The sequence below is a fragment of the Gallus gallus genome, chromosome 3 (assembly GCF_016699485.2).
Source record: "Gallus gallus isolate bGalGal1 chromosome 3, bGalGal1.mat.broiler.GRCg7b, whole genome shotgun sequence".
NCBI classification, from domain to species: domain Eukaryota; kingdom Metazoa; phylum Chordata; class Aves; order Galliformes; family Phasianidae; genus Gallus; species Gallus gallus.
The window spans coordinates 56,194,851-56,215,211 of NC_052534.1; the positions used below are offsets into that span (position 1 = coordinate 56,194,851).

A 20,361-nucleotide genomic window follows, 5' to 3' on the forward strand; every position below is an offset into this window, starting at 1 on the left:
GAAAAAAAAAAAATCACACTGATTCAAAGATGCTGTACTACTTCAGTAAAATAAAGAACCTTGCTGAGGTTTTCCATTTTAGCTCGAAGTTGCAGGACAGCCATCCCTAGAAAGAATTTTAAAATTGCAGTGCTTAAACAGTAACTTGTCCAGCTAAGGCTTTCTAAGCCAAGGTATGAGACAATAAGTACTGCATAGACATGGAGAGGAAAGCCAAATCCATGCACAGCCAAAACTTACAAACTGAGCTTCTTCATTTGAACAGTGGCCTTAAATACCACCCACAAATACAAACAAACATTACTATCTTTTCTTCCTCTCACTACCCAGGGAATGTCCTAACTCAAAAAAAAGTCAGTGGGCAGAACACTATTGCTAAAGACAATTAAGTTTAAGACTCAGAAAAATGAAATTGTCATTTCCATACAATAATAAAGGAGATGTTTTCCAATGGGTTCATCAGCTGTGCAGTTTCTTCTTTCTTCTCCCCCTTCCCTCTTCACTGAATTTTATGGTGTACTCATCATGGATAATGATTTTAAAAACCCACTCTTGATTGAACTGGATTGTTAAGGTCAATATTTTCTTCTAACTTCCACTGAAATAATGCTAGCAACAAGTGCAAAACACTTGGCTGTAAATTTCAGTATAGTGCATTGTTCCCAGTCAGATACTGCATCCTGTATTCACTAAAGGTCAGAAGGACATCCCCTGGGACTACTGGAAACCGAAGGAAGACAGGTAGTAGGTCAGCTCTGGCTCTTAAAACATGCCAGATGGCATTTTGTAATTGATGATTTTAAAGGAGACCTGCTCCAGCCCTTTTGCACCCAACTGGCATCCTTCCCTTTTAACACACATTGTGTTAGGTAAATTCAGACAGCAAAGAACATAATTCTACCAAGGGCAGTGTTAAGTTATTAGTTAACCCCAAACTGTTACAGCTAAATGGAGTAAGTTTTCCAGCATGGTTTGCAGGCCCACTATCAGCTGATACCCACAGCACTAACACTGCCATATTGCAAAAGCTGTTATAAGCGGAACTACCTTTAGATGTAAAATTTTATGAAGTCCTCCTGATGTGCAGTAGGCTCTTAAAAACAAAAAAAATTCCTTCATTCATAAAGGAAAATGTAGTTTATATGTTCTCTAATGATCACAGTCTGGTTTCTATCATTATGAATTTCAGCACATTAGCAACAACAAGGTTTCCTTGTCTGACAAAATATGCAATTTCCCCATGTACCTCAGAAGATGTAAGTAGCAATTAGTACAAACTAAACATACCTCTCTTTCTCCTGACTTTTTAAAGTGCTCATGTAAGCTTTAGCTCAGGAGATCTGCCTGACATCTTACTGATAGGCTTTCTACAGCTATTAAGTTTTTCAGTTCAATAACTAAAAAAACATAACTTCTATCGGGCTTGATATTGTGTCATTCAACTGCTGTAGATAAAAAAGAAACATCAACACGTTAACTACAGCTACTTTAGCTAGAAGGCGTATAAAACAGTGACAACGTTAGACAAAAAGTAATTCCAAGTCTTCTTTCACCCATACACAGGTACTAAGAAAAAAATAAAGCAGGTCTGTAGGCCTTCCAAACCTATCAGCTGCAGACAAGTAAGATGCCTCTTCAGACCTGATTATATTTCTCAGGATATCCTGGTAGACAGTTATTCACAAACTTAGCTCACATAGCTCAGCACCATGACTTTCCACAGAATTCCACAGTTGATGTCAAACAGCATCAGAAAAGCAGCTGAAGTGTCCAATTATTGTGTAATAATATTTGCTACCATAGACATATTCTGAAGTACAATTCAAATTACATGAAAGACTTTCTCAGTAATTAATTCTAATTCTACCTTACTGAAATTAAAAGAAGGAATTATTTCAGCCTGAAGCATTCAGGTCAACATCAACTCTTCAGGTAAATCTTATTTTCAGTCTATTTTTTATAGTCAGGAGTAAGTATATTGAACTCTAGTACTTATGAGAAAACACTGACAAGTTTAGAGATGATCAACCAGTGACTCAAAATATTAGATAGCAGACTGAAGAGCAGGATTTCCTTCAAAGCACTAACACGCAAGAACCACTACAACTGTGCAAGATGTACAAAGAAAGAAACACCCAAATACAGCTCTTAAGATTATTTAGCATAAATTGGCAATGTGAATGTGGTAATGACAGGTGCCTGAGCTTAGCCTAAGACTAATTAATCACCTGAAATGTAGATAATAGATAAGTAATGAAATATGATAACTTGTAGCTCAGTGTAGGACTCAGTGTGTAAGAAACTCATTACATATATATGAAGGTAAACTGGTTGAATTCTAGCTCCTTAACATATAAGATCAGACTGAGAGCACATTGCATTTACCCTTGCTATCTAACATCCTTCCCTGAGAGCAAAGTTCCCAGTGCATTGAAGACTGAATGAATCTATTTTCTGAAATAAATGAGATTAAAAGTAGACAGGAAAGAACAATGACAAGCAGCAGGTAAGAAAAGGGACCTCATATGCTCAAAATGGATCAGAGTCCCTCAAGGCCAACAAAGAGACAAAGAAGCAGTGACAGAATTTCACAGGACACGTGACACCTAACAGAACTGATGCCCCTGAAAACACAGCCTATGATCTTGAAATGCTACACATATAAAATAAATGCATACAAGTGCCCTACTTGGTTAATTTTATAGAAGCTGTTTAAACAAATGCAATTAATAGTGGTTGATACCAAAGGATAAACAGACAACTATCTCTATTAAGCACAGAACACATTGTTCCCTCCCATGGCAAAACTCATCAACAGGATAGAAATGTACTGCAGACTTCACTGCAGACTTATCTTAAGGTAATCATTCCAAAATCTGCCATTTCAGAATGATAGTCTGACATATTAAAGATAAAATTTATTATTTGTACTACCATATATTGAACACAAGATTCGGATGTAACATTTCAGCTCTATATTTCCTTTCCAAATTATATTATATATGCATCAAATTCTACATCTAGCATTTACCAAAACGGAGCCTGCAGGTCTGAAGATGGGAGGAAAAACACACCCTTTTTTCCCCAGGTCCTATGACATCTGAATCAGAAATGCCCTCCCAAGAACTTTTTCTGCTTACCTGATAAAACATGAAGCAGAGCACACTGAAGACACAAATGAGAATACCAACCTACAGTACACCTGAACTTAGAGTAAATACATGCAGGATCCAAAAAAGGACATCAATTAGATAAATGCAGAGTAGAGTCCACACTCTGAAACCTGTCTTGCAGTTGGTTCCCTTCTTTTTGATGATACCTACCTCCAGTAGGTCTTTACTCAAAGAAAAAATAAATAAGCAGTAACAAATTCTCCATTAGCATTCAATGAATGCGTCAATTAGCTCTGGGAAGTAAAATCTTACAAACTTGTTTCAGAAATTAATCAGGAAAGCACCACAGCATACTGAGCACACAAAAGCATTGCATTACTTGTTTGGATCTTTTTATACTGCTACTTTTATTCCTGCCAAACAATAAAGAGAGTCTTGCAAGACTGCTATTTATTGTAAATATTTGTGGTTTTTTTTTTCCAGTGCATACCAATGACAGCTCATGCCATAAAGTACATCTAACCAGAAGTTTGTTCAGATCTCAGCACACAGCTTTTTTTGTGAACTACAGGGAAGTACATTTAATTGATCAGGTCAGAATTTATATCAGTCTCAAGCAGAGAAAGAAATGCCTTGCCTGCCTACTTCCCAAACACAGCTTTATCATCTGCTGATGTCTGCAAAAGCACATGAGCATCAAATAATACATCCTACTGCACTTGAAACCCTGGTTTATGCAAAGGCACCTGTGGAAAATACATCTTTTTTTGGGGGGGAAGGGGGACTTCATGCAATGCACCTGGAAAACGGGCAAAACTATTGACTTCACTAAAACACAAGAATTTACTCTGGGTTGCCCAGGCTTTCTCATAGCTTTCTTTTTGTAAAAGAAACTGTAATTCCAGAAGCAAGGTTCTTAAACTATGGCTACAGAGTAGAGATATTCTCAGAGCATTTCTTGGTCCTGTAGTTAACACATACATGGAGAGAGAGAGAAAAAAATAGGGTATCAGGGTAAATTAGGTTTCTATGGACCTCTTGGACTAAAGCACAATTGCTGTCAAAGGCCCAGTGCCCACACACTGTAGAACACCTCAATGTGACAGTTTTCTCATCAGCCAGCAGTTATTGATTTCAGGAACACAGAGAATGGACCAATCTGAAGACAAATAATTTTATTAATAAATAAAAAAAATAACTAATAGGTGTTTTGCATTGTTTCTTCCATGGGATCTTCCGCAACAAGTTCTATGTCAACTTGGCAAAACTACTTTCATTCACTGTAACTATAAACATCTCAACTCTTAACTTCTCCTTTAACTTGCTAGAGAAATAGCATGAGGACAAGACTGTCTGTGATTAATGGGATGTGCTCATATTTTATAACATATTTATGAAATTAGATTCTTCATCTGGTTAACTTTTTAAATTATGAAACATCACACTTCCCCTTGTCATGCTTCTATTTTTAATAAGAGTTGACTTGCAAGTCAACCACTCAGATGCTGAGGTAGAGCTCAGAAGAAAGTTGCTACAGGTGGAAGAAAGAAACCATGATTGCTATATGATGCTGAACAAATATTAGCCATAGCCACAAAAAAAATTCAAATTTGCTAATAAAATATTTCTGAAATTACTCCTTTTATTTTATGTTGTATTTCCAACTTTTTCCCCAGAACGTATTTAAGCTCATGCCTCACTTAAAGCACATGAGAAATCTCATCCATTTCAATGGGTTTAACAATATCCTTGAGTCCCATACATTCTTCAGTGTACTGCTGGTTTCTCCCCCCCCCCCAACAAAAAGACTAAACCAAATACATATTCAGGGTAATCCATACCTTCTTTGTAAAAATGTAGGCTTAGTCCTTTAATAGACATGAAATTCAGTACAGTTTAAGTCTTACAAAATAAATGCCACACAAAAACTAAGAGGCCAATCCACTGTCATACCATCAATTAATATCTGCAGAGAAACAAAACTCTGACTCCTTTTTATTCAAGTAAACAGTGCTTCTGAACATGGTAACATCACCTGAACAATATCAAAAATCAGTGCACAAGCACTGTACTAAGGAAATTATATTCTTAGATTGCAATACCATATAGGACCGATGTGGACATTGCTGGAAGTTTCATGACTAATTCTGAAATTAAAATAAAATATTAAAATCAATTAAAAGTACAGTGTTTATAAATCTTGCATTTTAAATGCTTGAACAAGTATCATATTTTACATCCAATATCTGGCTGCAAAGCTGGAAGTGTGTGTGTGTCATATGTGGTTGACTTAACAAGGAGAAGCACATTTACATGGATTGGTAGTGGCTGATATATAAATATGGAGCAGCTCCAAATCCTACATACACGTGCATATATATAAACATTCTACGGTGAGAGAGCTCTTCCTGAAGCACTAAAGAAAGTCAGACTTCACCCACTTTTCAGACTCTGAAAGGAAGTTTAGTACTAGTTTTTTTCTAGTAGTATAATCTGTATATAATAGAAGTTGTCTCTGTTATCCTTACATCAGAAGAACTCCGATATCACCACTAATACAGAATTCAATACTCTAGGCACCCTAGTGTTCTATGTGTATCTACCCTGAGAAAAGTTCATGTAGCTAACATAAGCAGCTATCCCAAGTAGTTTTATCCCTAAGATTCCAACCTAGGGCCTCACCAGAGCTATGAGTATCAGCCATAGCAAACTATAAAGCAGCTATATGTAAGTCTCTGTCAGCACTCAGAGGATGGCATGTGATAATAGAATATATTTTATTCCTTCCCCTTGTTATTAAAAACAGCCTTTTCATTAAAACTTCTGATACTGACTTAGTAACATCTTCCAGAAGACAGGTAGAGAGCTGAACTAGGAGACGTGACACTTTCAGTGACATGAACACTTTTGTTTTTTCTGTCAATCCTACTTCTCATCCCATCTTGCAAGGTTAGAAGAAATGAATGTTATTTGACTGCATACCAGGGACACTTTAAGACATTGACTACTTAGTTTTAAAGAAGTGTGCTTTCAAATAATATTTTTAATTCAGAAAAAATTGTACATTCCTATTGTGTGTCAGCGGTGAACATCTTGGTCTTTGAATTCAAGCTGTATTTCTCCAGTTATGTGAAATTCATACAAAACTGGAGTCAGCTCTGTTTAGCCCAAGTGTCAAAATGATTTTTATTTGATTTCTCAGCAAACAGTAAACAGGAAAAATAAAATAAAACACATAATCACAAACTTAGTTTGGAAGAATATACCTTCAAAGTTTATCACTGGTAGGTCATGGTATTGAAATCACAGCATGCTAAAATAGTAGAAGATAAAGCAATTGAATTTAAAAAATAACAACAACAACAAAAAACAGCCCAGTATTTGAGTGTCACAGAGATTACTATGCCACATGTAAGGGCCTGACAGAAGAGAGAGAACAGTAGCGTTCCTACACCAAACACACTGGAATATGAAAGATTCAGTCAGCTCCTTCAATTTTCTGTACTTGCCTCTTACAATACAGTTAAGAAAACCTGCTATTACACTATACCTCTGTAGTTCAAAGTGGGTGATAATTTTGGACCATCTACACTACAGCAAGATATCTCTCTGTTCTAGCTCTCACACTGCTAGAAAGAGGACAGTAGAATATCTACCCAATTCAAAAAAAATGCTTCAAAACATACTACAGCAGGATGGAAAGTACAGCAGTAACAGTGGAACAGCAAAGTCTTTAGCTACAGCAAATGAAAACAAGCCCAAATGCAGCAGACACAGGAATGAAGAAAAAGAGCTGCTTACCTTCAGAAGACTACAGGCACATAGGGATCTCCAGCAAGAAGTGCCCTCACCTCCAGTGCCAACCCTTAAATGAGGTCTGGGAAGGGGTGTATCCTGGCTCCACCCCTTCCAGTCACTCAGGTGCATTGCATTCACCTGAGCTCACCTGGGTTGGTCCTGCCTTCCCACCAGGTGTTCAATCACTGGTTCAGGCTGTGACTTAGCATTTCTGCTACACATACCTTGGAAAGTCATCTTGATTTTCTTTAACTGACTTCTAGTTAGAGCATTTTTTACCAGTGATTGTTTTCAATTAAAAGCAAATAATCACTAAATTATTTTTGCTTGCTAAATCCACTTTCTTCAGAAGGCACTCACAGACTGATATTTAATACAGTTCATGGCTATATTGAAATACAATGAAATATTTTCAGCAATTTATTACTGGAAGCTAGACTTGACAACTTCCAGAAGTTCCTTTCAGCCAACATTTCTACAATTCTGTAATTTGATAAAATACATTTCTTGTAATATACCAAGTCCTACAAACATTGATATTACAGAGATAAGACATACAGCATGCTCTGAGGTAATACAGAGCTGCTTTTTAAAGCATGCCTGATGCTTAAAAGAGTGTAGAAAAGTTTGCAATATGTTTAATGTCACTGAAATTAACTTCAGCCAAAGCCCAAGGCTCCAACCTTCATTGCACAAGAAGGGTGCCCACTCCAGTGGACTGCAACAGCTGAAAGCTGTGGCTGTGGGGATTCAGCAACAAAGAACCAACTACATTTGAAAACTGATCTGCAAGGGTTCGCATCTGACACCTTCACACATTAAAGCAAACAAGCAAAAAAAAAAAAAAAAAAAAACCACAAAAAAAAAACCCACAAAAAAACCCCCACAGAATTGACACTGTCTGAAAAGGTTCCAGCTGCACACAGAATATAAAAGCAAGTGACAGCTATGATGGTCTGTATAATCTGACAAAAACCAAATAACTTACCCAGTGTACAATGCTGATGATCACCCAAATTTCATGAGAAAGGAGAAAGGATTCACTGAGTTTTAGCTTCACATCAGCTAGTGTCCTGTCCTACACGACTGCAGCCTATTGTTTAATTCTAGGTTAAAATGAAGTAATATAAATATGCACGCTGTTATATAAAAGGGCCAGGGGATGAAATTACATCAGTTTCTAATAAGGCCCTTTGAAACCCTAAACTAGCCAGTTAGCAGCCAAATTATTTTTCTTCTGCTAATACAGACTGAACAGCAAATAATGCCTACAAGAAAAAATAAAATAAACAGATTAAAAACTCTGTAGTTCCAAAAATCCTGTTTGCTACACCAAGACACAACATGGGATTATCCAAGTGCTAAACTTTATCTACTGCTTTATCAATCATCTCTCTACTTAAAAAATATATATTTTCTTTCTTGGGTTCTCTGTAAATAAGATCTGTAAAGTTCCCCCTCTCCTGTTTCAAAACTAAATAGAAGAGTTTTAAACACGCACCCTTTGAAAAAGCATCTCTGGTTAGCATTTAGTAAAAATCAGCATATTTATTTGGAAGACAAACAACATAAAATCTGATATGCTTCATTATAACTTCTGTGTTTTTAATATGTTGCATATAAAATTTATAGTAATTACAGTTATTAAAATACTTCCCATAGACTCTTCTGTCTCCATAAAGCCAATTTATATGGCTTTACGTATTCTTTTATTTGATAAGTTTCAGCCTGCACGTGATGACCAACATCACGACATAATAAAAATGGACCATCTGATTATTTTCTTCTAACTGGAAAATACGTCTTACTATTTTCTTCATTATCTTTCAGAATACTCATAAACTGAACCTTTCTATCAACCAACTGCAAATTTCCCTCCTATGCATGGTTGTACAATCATGTTGTGCATCTGAATTTGGAAATAAAAAGAGAATTGTGAGCAACTCATGTTAAGACATCCTGAAAGGTGCACACCACTGAAGGATGAGCCTCACCCCAGCTCATTCTCTGTTGGTTGCAGGAGCTCAGCTAGAGCTGACCTGCACCTTATGGGTCACACCCCTCTTCAGTGTGAGGTCATGGTATGCATCAGGTTCCTGCTGTTCAAAATATGGCTATTTGTCTATGAGGCTGTAAGTAAAGACAGGAAAAATGAAGTACAATAATCCCTGCTCTGATCCTTACTCTGTTTTTATCACTGAACAATATTCACACTAAGACCAGATTCACTCCTTCTGCTACACAGGACTGGGAGTAAGAAGGCAAAGGAAAGCAAGCACAAAGAATTCACGAGAAGTAAAGCCCTACGCATTGAAGGAGGCTAAGTTCTGATCAGTCATTGCATAAAGATTGAAATGTAGCAGGGGAAGGAAGCTTCCTACAAATAAAAGTAGGAAAAATAAATAAGTTAGTGACATAACACAGTAAATTATGTATATGTTACATCTAATCAAGCACATGGCTCAGGAAACACAGCAGCTGCTCATTTCCATCAGATGCAACTCCAGTCAAGGCTTAGAGAAGAGGGGTGCACTTAGACTGCTGAAGGAAGCAGTATGCGGTCATGTAGTTACTACTCTGAGACAAAAGTCAAGGAATTTGTTTGTCATACGTTAACAAGGATGCTGTGGAATTGCTCCTAACTACAATCATATGAGTATCACTGACACAGTTTTAGTATAGCAATTGTAGACCCAATTGTTTTGCATTTGTTTACTGTAAAAGAATAGAAGGCAGAGCAAACAACAACAGCAATCTCAGAATTACAGAAAAGACCATAAGAATAAAAGCTGCATTACAGCATATTATACTTTCAAAGGACTATCTACTTGCAGAAATTGGTGTAATTTCTTTTCTTTAAATTAGAACTTGAACATTTACATTGTTATTTAGCTATCCCAAGTAAACATATCTGCGCTCCTTTCCTAATGACAAAAATCTCTTAACAGACTGCTGAGGGAAATTAATTCAACAAAGGAATCTCTCTATTCAGAAAACCTGCCTGTCCATCAAACATTATCCAACAGCAAGCACCTTCTAAACTATCTCAGTTGCAGAGACAGGCAGTCTTTCAAGTAACCACAGACTAGAATATTCAGGGCAAGATGCCAGCACAAGTTTGAACACAGGTCTTGCATTCATGCTTATTCACACAATCTAATGTGCTTGCAGCAGGGGCTGGATCCTTAGGCGCCTACAATTTCCATGATCTAAATCTTATGCACTCAGCTCCCAGAGAGAAACTCTGAAGCTGAAATTAAATACCTATATGCCCTGAACACATCAAGAACCAGAAATACTTCACGATGACCAAGTACTGCCTACATCTAACCAGTACAAAACATACTAACCACTACAAAACACCAGATTAATACAAGATGAAGGGGTGTAAAGTACATCTGATACCTTCCTGGAGATTAAGCTATTAAAGCCTCAGTCAAAGAACACCTCCTCTTACCTGGGATCTCCAGCCCAAGTCCTTGCCTGTGGTTTTTAGAAGAACTAAGCCAGGAACAATATTTTATTTTTCAAAATTTGACTGTGAGAAGAGTTCAACTCTAATATTATAGCAAAGAGACCTAAGAAGTGGGGAAATCAAGGCTCGGTATCTGCTCTAGGCAGACAGGCTTCATGCGGCAATTGCATTTCTCAAGAAAGCAACTTCTGGGGTAGGCCTCAGTGTGGTGGCACACCTAGCAGAAAAGGGGTGATGAAGGGGGACTCCTCCCACCTACTGTGCTGAAGTTCTGCTGCTCTTCAGTAAAGATGGAAAAGAATAATCTGAATGAAGACTTTCTGTGACACCAACAGTGTTGAACGATATCTATAATGCAACATGGAGTATACAGCACCTCCATTTTTAATCTGCAAAACTGTTCTCACATTAGCTTAAACCTATATAGTAACTATGGAAAACTAGAGATTAGATTATAATAAGATAATAAAGCAGATATTAAACAATGCACTTATCAGGCATCCAGTGATGCAAAAATATTTCAACTATGATGAAAACACATTTTTGCACTAAGCTAAACTGGCTCATCTACTTCCTATTAATAACTCTACTATGTATATTGCCGAGAGTAATTGTTTTGCAGACCATGAGAGAACTTCTGCTTAATCTTTTATGACCTTTATAAAACTTTATTAAATTATGAAGCTATGTAGCTTTTACATGCTCTAAAGTTTTGATTGGGAACTGTTTAAATACATAAATACATGCAGCTGTCCCAAGTAGTGCCACCACAGTGACTTGAGACACTGTTAAGACTTTCCAGTTCTGTCCCATTTAAAATCAGCAATAAAACTCCAGTCCAAGATAAAGTCTCAGATAGGAGCTACCCAGTCAGGAGCAAAGTACTCCTTATTAAAGAAAATTACTAACATTTTAAAAACACACGAGCTCTTCTCAGCTCCTTGCACTTCTGTTACATATAAAAGTCTCTGCTATAAAAAGATATTAAAACTAGTTTATTACATGGATAACCTATTTCAGCATGTAAAAACAGAAATATGAAATCCCTTTATTGATCTTTAGTTCACTGAGCCCAAACTGAGACTCATGGGGAACACGGCACTCACAAATCTGCCAGCATTGTGACCACTACAAATTAAGATGCTAAAAACAAACCCGGTATTTGGGATGGCAGGCCTAGCTAAGTTTAAATTCAATCAGAACATGCTGCCTTCTCAGAACTGCAGCCTGGTGGCTAAGGAAGTCTGGAGACCACATCCTTAAAAGAGAGGAAAAATTAGAAAAGAAATAGAAGAAATATCTAGCCATATTTTTCCCAGCTATTTCATCAGCAACAAAGGGTACCTCCCTGCGACCCACTACAGAGAGATATTGTCAATACTCAGAACCTCTTGAACCATGAGAGAGTTGGGTATGCCATCTGTAACAGCCTATCACCTGACAGTTCTTGTTGATATTTCTGATAACAATTGCTTTAGCAAAACTGGCAGGCCAAAATGGGTATACATTTTGACACAGTTGTTTAAAAAACTATCACTGTGCAAGACTAACATTTTATTCTTCAAGTATACCTCAATTATATCCATCACCTCTCCATAAATTCTAGTTCTTCAGAATTCTATATTACTATATTCTTTCATCTTTCAGTGGTAAAAAGTGAGATTAAAACCATGTATTTCACGTATGAACTCAGAAAAAGTTTGAATATAGAGGCTCAGAAGTTTTTCCTAGACCTCACTGTAATTCTCAAATCTGAAGTAAAACCCCTCCATACATGAATTGAACAGCATTCTTTTTTTTTTCCCATTAACTTTAGCAGCTTTTGTACTTACTGACTGTTCACTTAGGTCCTGAGAGTCTTCCATGGAGATTGTTCACCTTTCTTTTTCACCACAAGCAGAAATTATCTTCCTTTCAATTTATAGCTCAGTGATCTAAATTAAAAAGGAGATAAAATGTTAACATATTAGTATATAGCCCTCACTTTTAAATAAATACGCAATAAGCAAACCTTCTAATTGAGACTATGATATCGCTAAAATGTGCAGCAAAGTTCCCATTGACTTCCATGAAGTCTAGTTTCATATAAAAATTTCAACACCTCCAGTACTGTTTTGGGAAGCTATCTAAAACAGAAATAGGAACAATGCTTAAGTAATAATTTTTCCACTCCTTCAAGAAAAAATAGCTATGAAAACAAACCCATAAAATAGCTGTTTAATACAGCCAGCTGTTTAAGTAGACAAAAAAAAAAAAAAGATAACCCTTGGGAAAACATATTAGGCGGACAATTATGGAACACGGAACAAAACTGATTAATACACTTTTAATGATTACCTCTTAGTCATTAAGTGTCTGGAAGAAAAAGGTTATTATGCAATTATCAGCATGAAGTCCCTATTCTCAGGTCCATTAAATTCCTTTAGGATTAAATAAAATACACTAAGTGGTTTATAATAAGCAGCTCCCTGCAATGTGCTAAATGACAGATAATATCCTAATTATCTACTATGTCTATGCTGTCTCTCATACAGTGAATCATTGTTATCAAATATTGAAATATTGAAATATGAAAACTCTGAGAGTTCTGTGCAGTAATGATTACAGAAACCTTAACTATAAAGTCACAGAATCACAGAATTGTAGGTGTTGGAAGAGACCTCTGGAGATCATCAAGTCCAACCCCCTCCTAAAGCAGGTTCCCCACAGTAGATCACACAGGTAGACATTCAGGTGTGTTTTGAATATGTCCAGAGGAGACTCCACAGCCTCCCTGGTCAGCCTGTTCCAGTGCTCTGTCACCCTCACAGAAAAGAAGTTTTTCCTCATACTTGCGTGGAACATCCTATGTTCCAGTTTGTTCCCATTGCCCTTGTTCTGTCACTGGCCGTCACTGAAAAGAGCCTGGCCCCATCCACTTGACTCCTGCCTATTAGAAGCATTGCTAAGATCCCCCCTCAGTCTTCTTGTCTCCAGTCTAAACAGTCCCAAGACTCTCACCCTTTCTTCATAAGAGAGATCCTCCAGAGAATCCTAATCATATTTAGGGTCCTCCACTCGATTCTCTCCAGTGGTTCCCTGTCTTTCTTGAACTGGGGGATCCAGAACTGGACACAGTACTCCAGATGTGGCCTCATCAGGGCAGAGTAGGGGGGGAGGATCACCTCCCTCAACCTGCTGGCCACACTGTTTTTAATGTGTCCCAGAATACTATTGGCCTTCTTGGCAACAAGGGCACACTGCTGACTCATGATCAAACTGCTGGCCACCAGGGCACCCAGGTCCTTCTTCATGGAGCTCCTTTCCAGCTGGTCAGCTCCAACCTGTACTGATGCACGCAGTTTTTCCTCCCCAGTTGAAGGACTTTGAACATGCCCTTGTTGAACCTCATCAGATTCCTGTCTGCCTAACTCTGCAGTCCACCCCTAGTGTTACTGAATGGCAGCACAGCCTTCTGATGTGTCAGCCACAGCTCCCAGCATTGCATCATCAGCAAATGTGCTGAGACTGCACTATATCCCTTCATCCAGGTCACTGATGAAGATGTTGAACAAGACTGGACCCATTGTCAACCCCTGGGGAATACCGCTAGTTACAAGCCTTTCACTAGACTCTGCACCACTTAACACAACCTTCTTAGCTCTGTCAGTCAGCCAGTTCTCAATCAATCTCATGTCTGCTTGTCTATCCCACACTTTCTAATCTTACCTACGAGCATGCTATGGGAGACAGTGTCAAAAGCCTTGCTGAAGTCAAGATATACAACATTCACTGCTCTATCCTCATCTACCCAGCCAGCCATGACATCATAGAAGGCTATCAGGTGGGTCAGGCATGATTTTTCCCTTGCTGACTGCTCGATAACCTCCTTCTCTTCTTGCTTGGAGATGACATCCAGAATAAGCTGCTCCATTGCCTTCCCAGGGATGGAGGTAAGGCTGGCTGCCCTGTAGTTGCCAGGATTCTCCTTCTTGCCATTTTTTGAAAACTGGAGTGTCATTAGCTTTCTTCCAGTACTCAGGCACCTCTCTTGTTCTCCATGACCTTTCATAGATGATAGAGTGGCTTAGCAATCATTTCTGCCAGCTCCCTCAGCACTTGTGGCTGCATCCCATCGAGGCCCACGGACCTGAGTGCATCAAGTTCGCCTTGATAATTTCTGACCAGATCCTCCTTGACCAAAAGGAAGCCTTCCTTTCCCAAGACCAGCTCTCTTCTCTTCAGGTTTTGAGATTTCTGAGGGGCATTCTTAGTAGTAAAGATTGAAGCAAAGAAGGCTTTCAGTAACTCTGCTTCCTCAGTGTCTGTTTGCCATCACCAGGGCACCCACCTTATTCAGCAGCCGGTCCACATTTTCCCTAGTCTTCCTTTTACTACCGAGATACTTAAAGAAGTCTTTCTTGTTGTTCTTGACATCCCTTACCAGATTAAATTCCACATGGGCATTAGCCTTCCTTGTTGCATCCATGCATGCCCTGACAATGTTCCTATGTTCATCTCAAGTGGCTAGATCCCTATTTCACATTCCATAAAATTTCTTCTTCCATTTAAGTTTTTCCATGAGCTTCTTGCTCATCTGTGCAGGTCTTCTGTCACCTTTGCCTGATTCTTACTGTTAGGGATGCACTGATCTTGAGCTCGGAAGAAATGATTCTTGAATGACATACTAATCTCTTGGGCCCCTTTATCTTCCAATGCTCTAACACATGGGATACCTCCAAGTAGGTTTTGAAGAGGTCAGAGTCACACAGCTATATTTCCAGTCTCCATTCTCAGAAAAAAAACAAAAAAATCCACTTCAGAGCAGCAAGTAATTTGCACAATTTAAAATACAGCAAGTGCCATGGATATTGTATATATCAGTAATCATAAAATTATAAATCAAACCCAGTATGAGATTCAAAAGGAATAAAATATATTTCTGTATGCAAATGCATAAATTAAGTAGCCCAAACAATCTAGCATTACTTGGATTTACTTATCAAGAAGGTACCCCAGAATACTACTACCTGGGAGTATTCCCTATAACATAAATATTATGGAATCACTTTTGCTTAAAATTTTGACCACTAGGCACTTAAACCTCCAACCTGGATAAATGCAATTATTACTCATCTGAGCTATTTATAGTTGTTTGCATGCATTGGAGCTGCAGACCATTCAGCTCATATCCCCATGCATCTCCCTGTATTCACCTAGGAACAACTCCTCTTGGTTTAAAGTGCCACTTACTTCCGTTTCTCCATTTACTCTTCAAAACATTAACTCCCCAAATTTTATTGTACTTTGCACTAGGTATTTCCTAGAATCTACTTTTTTATTTATTTATTTATTTTTTCCAGTCTCCCCATGATCCTGCTTGCTGGATTGCACATTCTTCTTTTCCTTCCCTCTAAGTTTCGGAAAAAGCTTAACTAGCATTTCATTAATTTTGCTGTTTACTTGCATAAGGAAAAGAACAACTGCAAGCAATCCTGTGGTACACATTCAACCTTAAGAGAAAGCTGTAAAGAATTTTGTCTTTCAAGATGGAAGACATCTCCTCTCAATTTCAAAGGGATTCAAGACATGGATATCTTTGCCCAGGATACCTTCAGCTCAACAGCAGCCACCTTCCATAGTTTCTGATCAATACAGAGCCTTGCATGTGTAAAAATTTTCTGCTGTCTTTGTCTAGCTGAGACGAAAGTGGAATTGAAAGCTTTCCTTAAAACACTCAATATAGGCAAATTTAAGACAGGAGGCTACTGAGAACAATGGGTATTTTGAAAGAAAGCAGTTCTACATGGGATTTCCTGTAGCAGGCCATTACTCATCCACCCCTGCCAAAGAAGGCAATTCCAAACACAAAGGTGAATTTTCACAAATGATCCTGAAATATTTAACATAGAACTTAAACATAAAATCTGTTTTAATTTAATTAGGAGTTTGAAATGTGTGCATTAGTAAGATTGACTAAGAAAAACTGGTGAAGCACTCAACAGTTAAATAAAACATTCAGAACAAAATTAGCATTTTTGAAGTCTACTGACTGCAGTCAGTACTGGGCTCACATTCAAACAGTAAATGCTCCAAATCTAGTCACAGAAAGTGAAAAGTGTCTCACTTGCTGTATGAAAGTCAACTACAGAACCACACTATAACAAACAGAAGCACTGATGTCTTTCCATATTAATCATGATCTTAACGAAAGTACACTGAAATCAATGGATGCATGTCAACTTTTTACTTAAAAGATCAAGATTATCATCAACAGCTTAGATGAATCCCAATCATTTAGGTCCAACAGAAGTTCTACTATTAAGAACCAACTATGTCTCACCCACAATGCATATACTGTGTCCCAGCATTCACGTGGATGTTTCCACAGAAATGCATCATTAAATATGTCATTTGTATTAGTCATCTTCATAAAAGATGGACCTTCAGGAATTTTTAAAATAACCTGACTGAATTGCAAGACAAGCTTACTTGAATCTTTGTGTAAATATACTATGTACTAAATATAACTTTCCACGAGCATGTAACATTATAATAGATTTCAGGGCGCTGTTGTTCATTCTCACACTGCCTCAAAATTCAAATGCTGTATCACTTGAAATTAAGATTTTTTTAAAATAAAATTCAGATTTATTGTTTTATCAGCATTCTACCTAATGGAACAGGATATCAACAGCTAAATCCTCCTAAATTTTGAGCCCAGCTAAAGCTGCTGATTATAACCAACTGCTAACACAATGATTTTTATAATGGCAGTTATTCCAATTGCACTTAGACCAAATCCTTTAGGGTTTAGTTTAATAAATTTGTAAAAGAGGAGAAAAACCATTAGAGAAGTCAGTGATTTAAATAAGACCAACATTAGTCCCTAATAAAGATATAAAATTAAAGGATAATAGTAACCTCGTGCTGTTTTATGAGGCAATAATCCAGTTACCAATCCAACCTTGTAGTTTAGCCCATCAAGAGAACCAGATTAAAAACAGAGGGAGGGAGGGCACTCTTATCCCTTTTATACTGCAAGTGTTCCTAACTGTTTTTAACTATTTTTAAAACTGTTGTTAAAAGTCTTAAATTCACAGACAAGCCAGAATGAAGAAAAATGTCTGTTTCTGCTCTTGATCCAGTCCTTGCAGATGTGGCTTTAAAACTGATGAAGTGTTTTATGCTCTCAGATAAAAATTTTACCTTTCTAAGAAATGTCTTAATTAGGAGGATTCCTGACTTTCCTCATCAACAAATGCATTTAAATATAATTTTTTATTTATTTATTTTTATCTGGGGGAATAAAACACTTCATCAAATTTAAACTGCAACTTCCAGGACTCAACCATGAGGAGAAACATGTGTTTCTTCCCAGAGATACACCCACAAGTTAAAAAGTAATAAAAAAAATAAAATCAAGAACTCCTCAAGGATCTCCTGCATACAAATTTATAACTGAAAATGCAAGACAGCAAGGTCACAATCTCTTCAATAGCAAGGATTTCTTCATTCTTTTATTCAACAAGAAAATGAAACTGTAGCAAATAAGCAATTGACTGAGGCAATTTTGTTTCATGTGAGATGCGGGGGGGGGGGGGAAATAAGTCTTGCAACTTTCCCAAGCTCAAAAGAGAATGCAAATCTTAAAAAAATAAAAAAATAAAAAATAATAAAATCGCCAGCCTTAAAGGACATGGCATTTCCCTGAACTTGCTTTGGGCCCTCCACTCAGCCAAATGGAGAAATGGCTTTCCAACAAGAGTCCTTTGTCTCTTGGAAGGCAATGGAAGAGGAGCTTTACCATCGGAATGGTTCTTCCCTCTTCCCTTTCACCTTAATCCACAAACCTAGAGAAGATTTTGCTTCACTTGAAATTGCTCTTGCTGGATGAAATAACTGAAGAAAAGGGTCCTTAGTTTCTACCACAACAATATTTTTCTCAAATAATAATCCGATATTGGGAATATTTCACTTCAACTGTAGAATACTTTCTATACTGGTTATATTGCAGGAATGTTCTGGTTGTATATGAAAGGACCTGCACCATCCTAGTCAAGTTTACTATACTATTCTTACATTATAAACCGTGTCAATAATAGATGATAAGCAGAAAGGACACCACTGTAGTTAACACAATTACTTCATAGACACAAGGAAGAACTATTTCCGTGACAGCCACACACTGATGAAGAACGCAAAATGTTAACTGACAAGTGGTCACAAAGAGAATACTTTCTCATTTTCTTGTACTCAACTTCATAAACCTATAACAGCCAAAGTACTCAGTGCTTATTACCACAACTGAAGATATGCAGCGCATGCACAGTAAGGTGCCATTGTTTGAGTAAACAAACACAACCTCACAGGGTTGAGCTCCTCCAGCATTTGGCAACGCTCTGTTTGGGCTCCACATCTTTCCTATAGAGCGTCTGAGAAGGTACATTTCCAAATATAAGGCACTATGAAAGGTTATTCAAGGAAATCAACAAAGAAATGAATCACTCCAAAATTAGTACAAGAGATTGTAGTACATGTGTACTGTGATCTAAATTAGATAACTTCTTAATTGCTTATTCCCATGAAGCTCATTTATTGAAAGGGGCGGGAAAGAGGGTACAAACAATAACAAGCACTGCCTAACACTCAAGCAATTCCTACTTGAAAAGCATTCTTACTCCTAGCTTTCTGCATGCATATCACCTGTAGTCTGCTATGAAAAATATAAAATAGAACCCAAATATGCTAAAAGGAAAGGAAATAAAACCTGATCACATTATTAAATTAGCATAAAGTTATAGTCAAAAAACATTTTGTACAGTAAAAACATTCTGCTTTCTCAGCCTCTATTAGTATCACATTTGGAAAAGAAAAAAGACCCATGCTCCAAATAAGAAATAACAATGATGTTCTTTCTATGCTAGCTTTCTTCAAAACTCATTGCAAGCAAACAAGCAAACAAGAAAAAAACATTCTAATTTAACATATTTTAAATAAATGAAATTATAACATTTAGGCTTTCTAGACACTGGAGATCATTGTCTGTTCTTGTTTTGGTAGAAAAAATATCATCTTTCTTATGTTGTAGGGGAAAACGAAATTTCAGCTCTTAACATAATTTCTGGAAAGATTTTAGTTGATATATTTCCCATGGTTAACTGTGGGTTTGTCTGCTTGGTTTTTTTGTTTGTTTTATAAACTTTTTAGGCTGCTGTCTTTTCTCTTATGCAAATGCTGTATCATCTTGAAAGGCATGTCAACCCTAATTAAAACTACCCCTTCAATGGAAAAAAAGAACAGTAAGTAAAATTATCATTTTTATCTAACTTCAAGGGAGAGCAAATAGCTAACAGACTTTAAATATAATTGTAATAAACAACTAAAAAGGCGAACAAAGCAATCCTGGCAGTAGGACCCAGACATCTACTGCTTTCCTGAGGAAAACCGTCAGGTGGAGGGAAATATATGCAGTATTCAGAATATATATATATTTGTATACACACACATATACATTGTAGCTCTCACATTTTAATTCCTGATTTCCTTTTAATCAGAGGGGTACCTGCAGGAGGTAGAAGCAGCCTGAAGATCTTGCAAGCTTATCTAGGGTTAGCTGAGGTAACTAGTCACCTCCTGAAACTGAGGTGGGTGAAATGAGCCTCCTGGAAAGCTCGCGTTGTGTTACAGATACAGGCCTTACTTCACAATCTGGGTAATTAAGAGATATAAGAAATGTCCAACTTTCTATCCCCCTTCTTCTAATGCTATTTTTTTCTAAGGCTTCCATCTCAATAGGATAAGTTAAGGCCCTCTTTGTATCCATGTGGTTTCAGACAATTTTTTATTTGCTGAGGGTGAGTATTTTACCCTTGGAGAAGTTTCAGAATTTTCCAGAACCTCCTGTAGCATGCTTAAGACACACATCTCCATCTACGAGTGATCTCCAGAGCCCTGAGCTCCCTCCCCTCTCACAGAGGCCTTTGCTCACAGATG

At 37.4% G+C, this 20,361-nt stretch overlaps 1 protein-coding gene across 49 annotated transcripts in view; it reads right to left on the reverse strand.

The window, feature by feature from the left end:
- Positions 1–20,361, reverse strand: part of EYA4 (EYA transcriptional coactivator and phosphatase 4) — a 156,760-nt gene that overhangs the window by 123,485 nt on the left and 12,914 nt on the right. For all 49 annotated transcript variants that reach the window (XM_015284036.4, XM_046938491.1, XM_040696818.2 and 46 more), the window contains one exon: positions 12,219–12,320. In XM_015284036.4, the coding sequence (XP_015139522.1) occupies positions 12,219–12,251 (33 nt within the window). In that variant the 5' untranslated portion in view covers positions 12,252–12,320. The remainder of the gene's footprint in view (positions 1–12,218; positions 12,321–20,361) is intronic.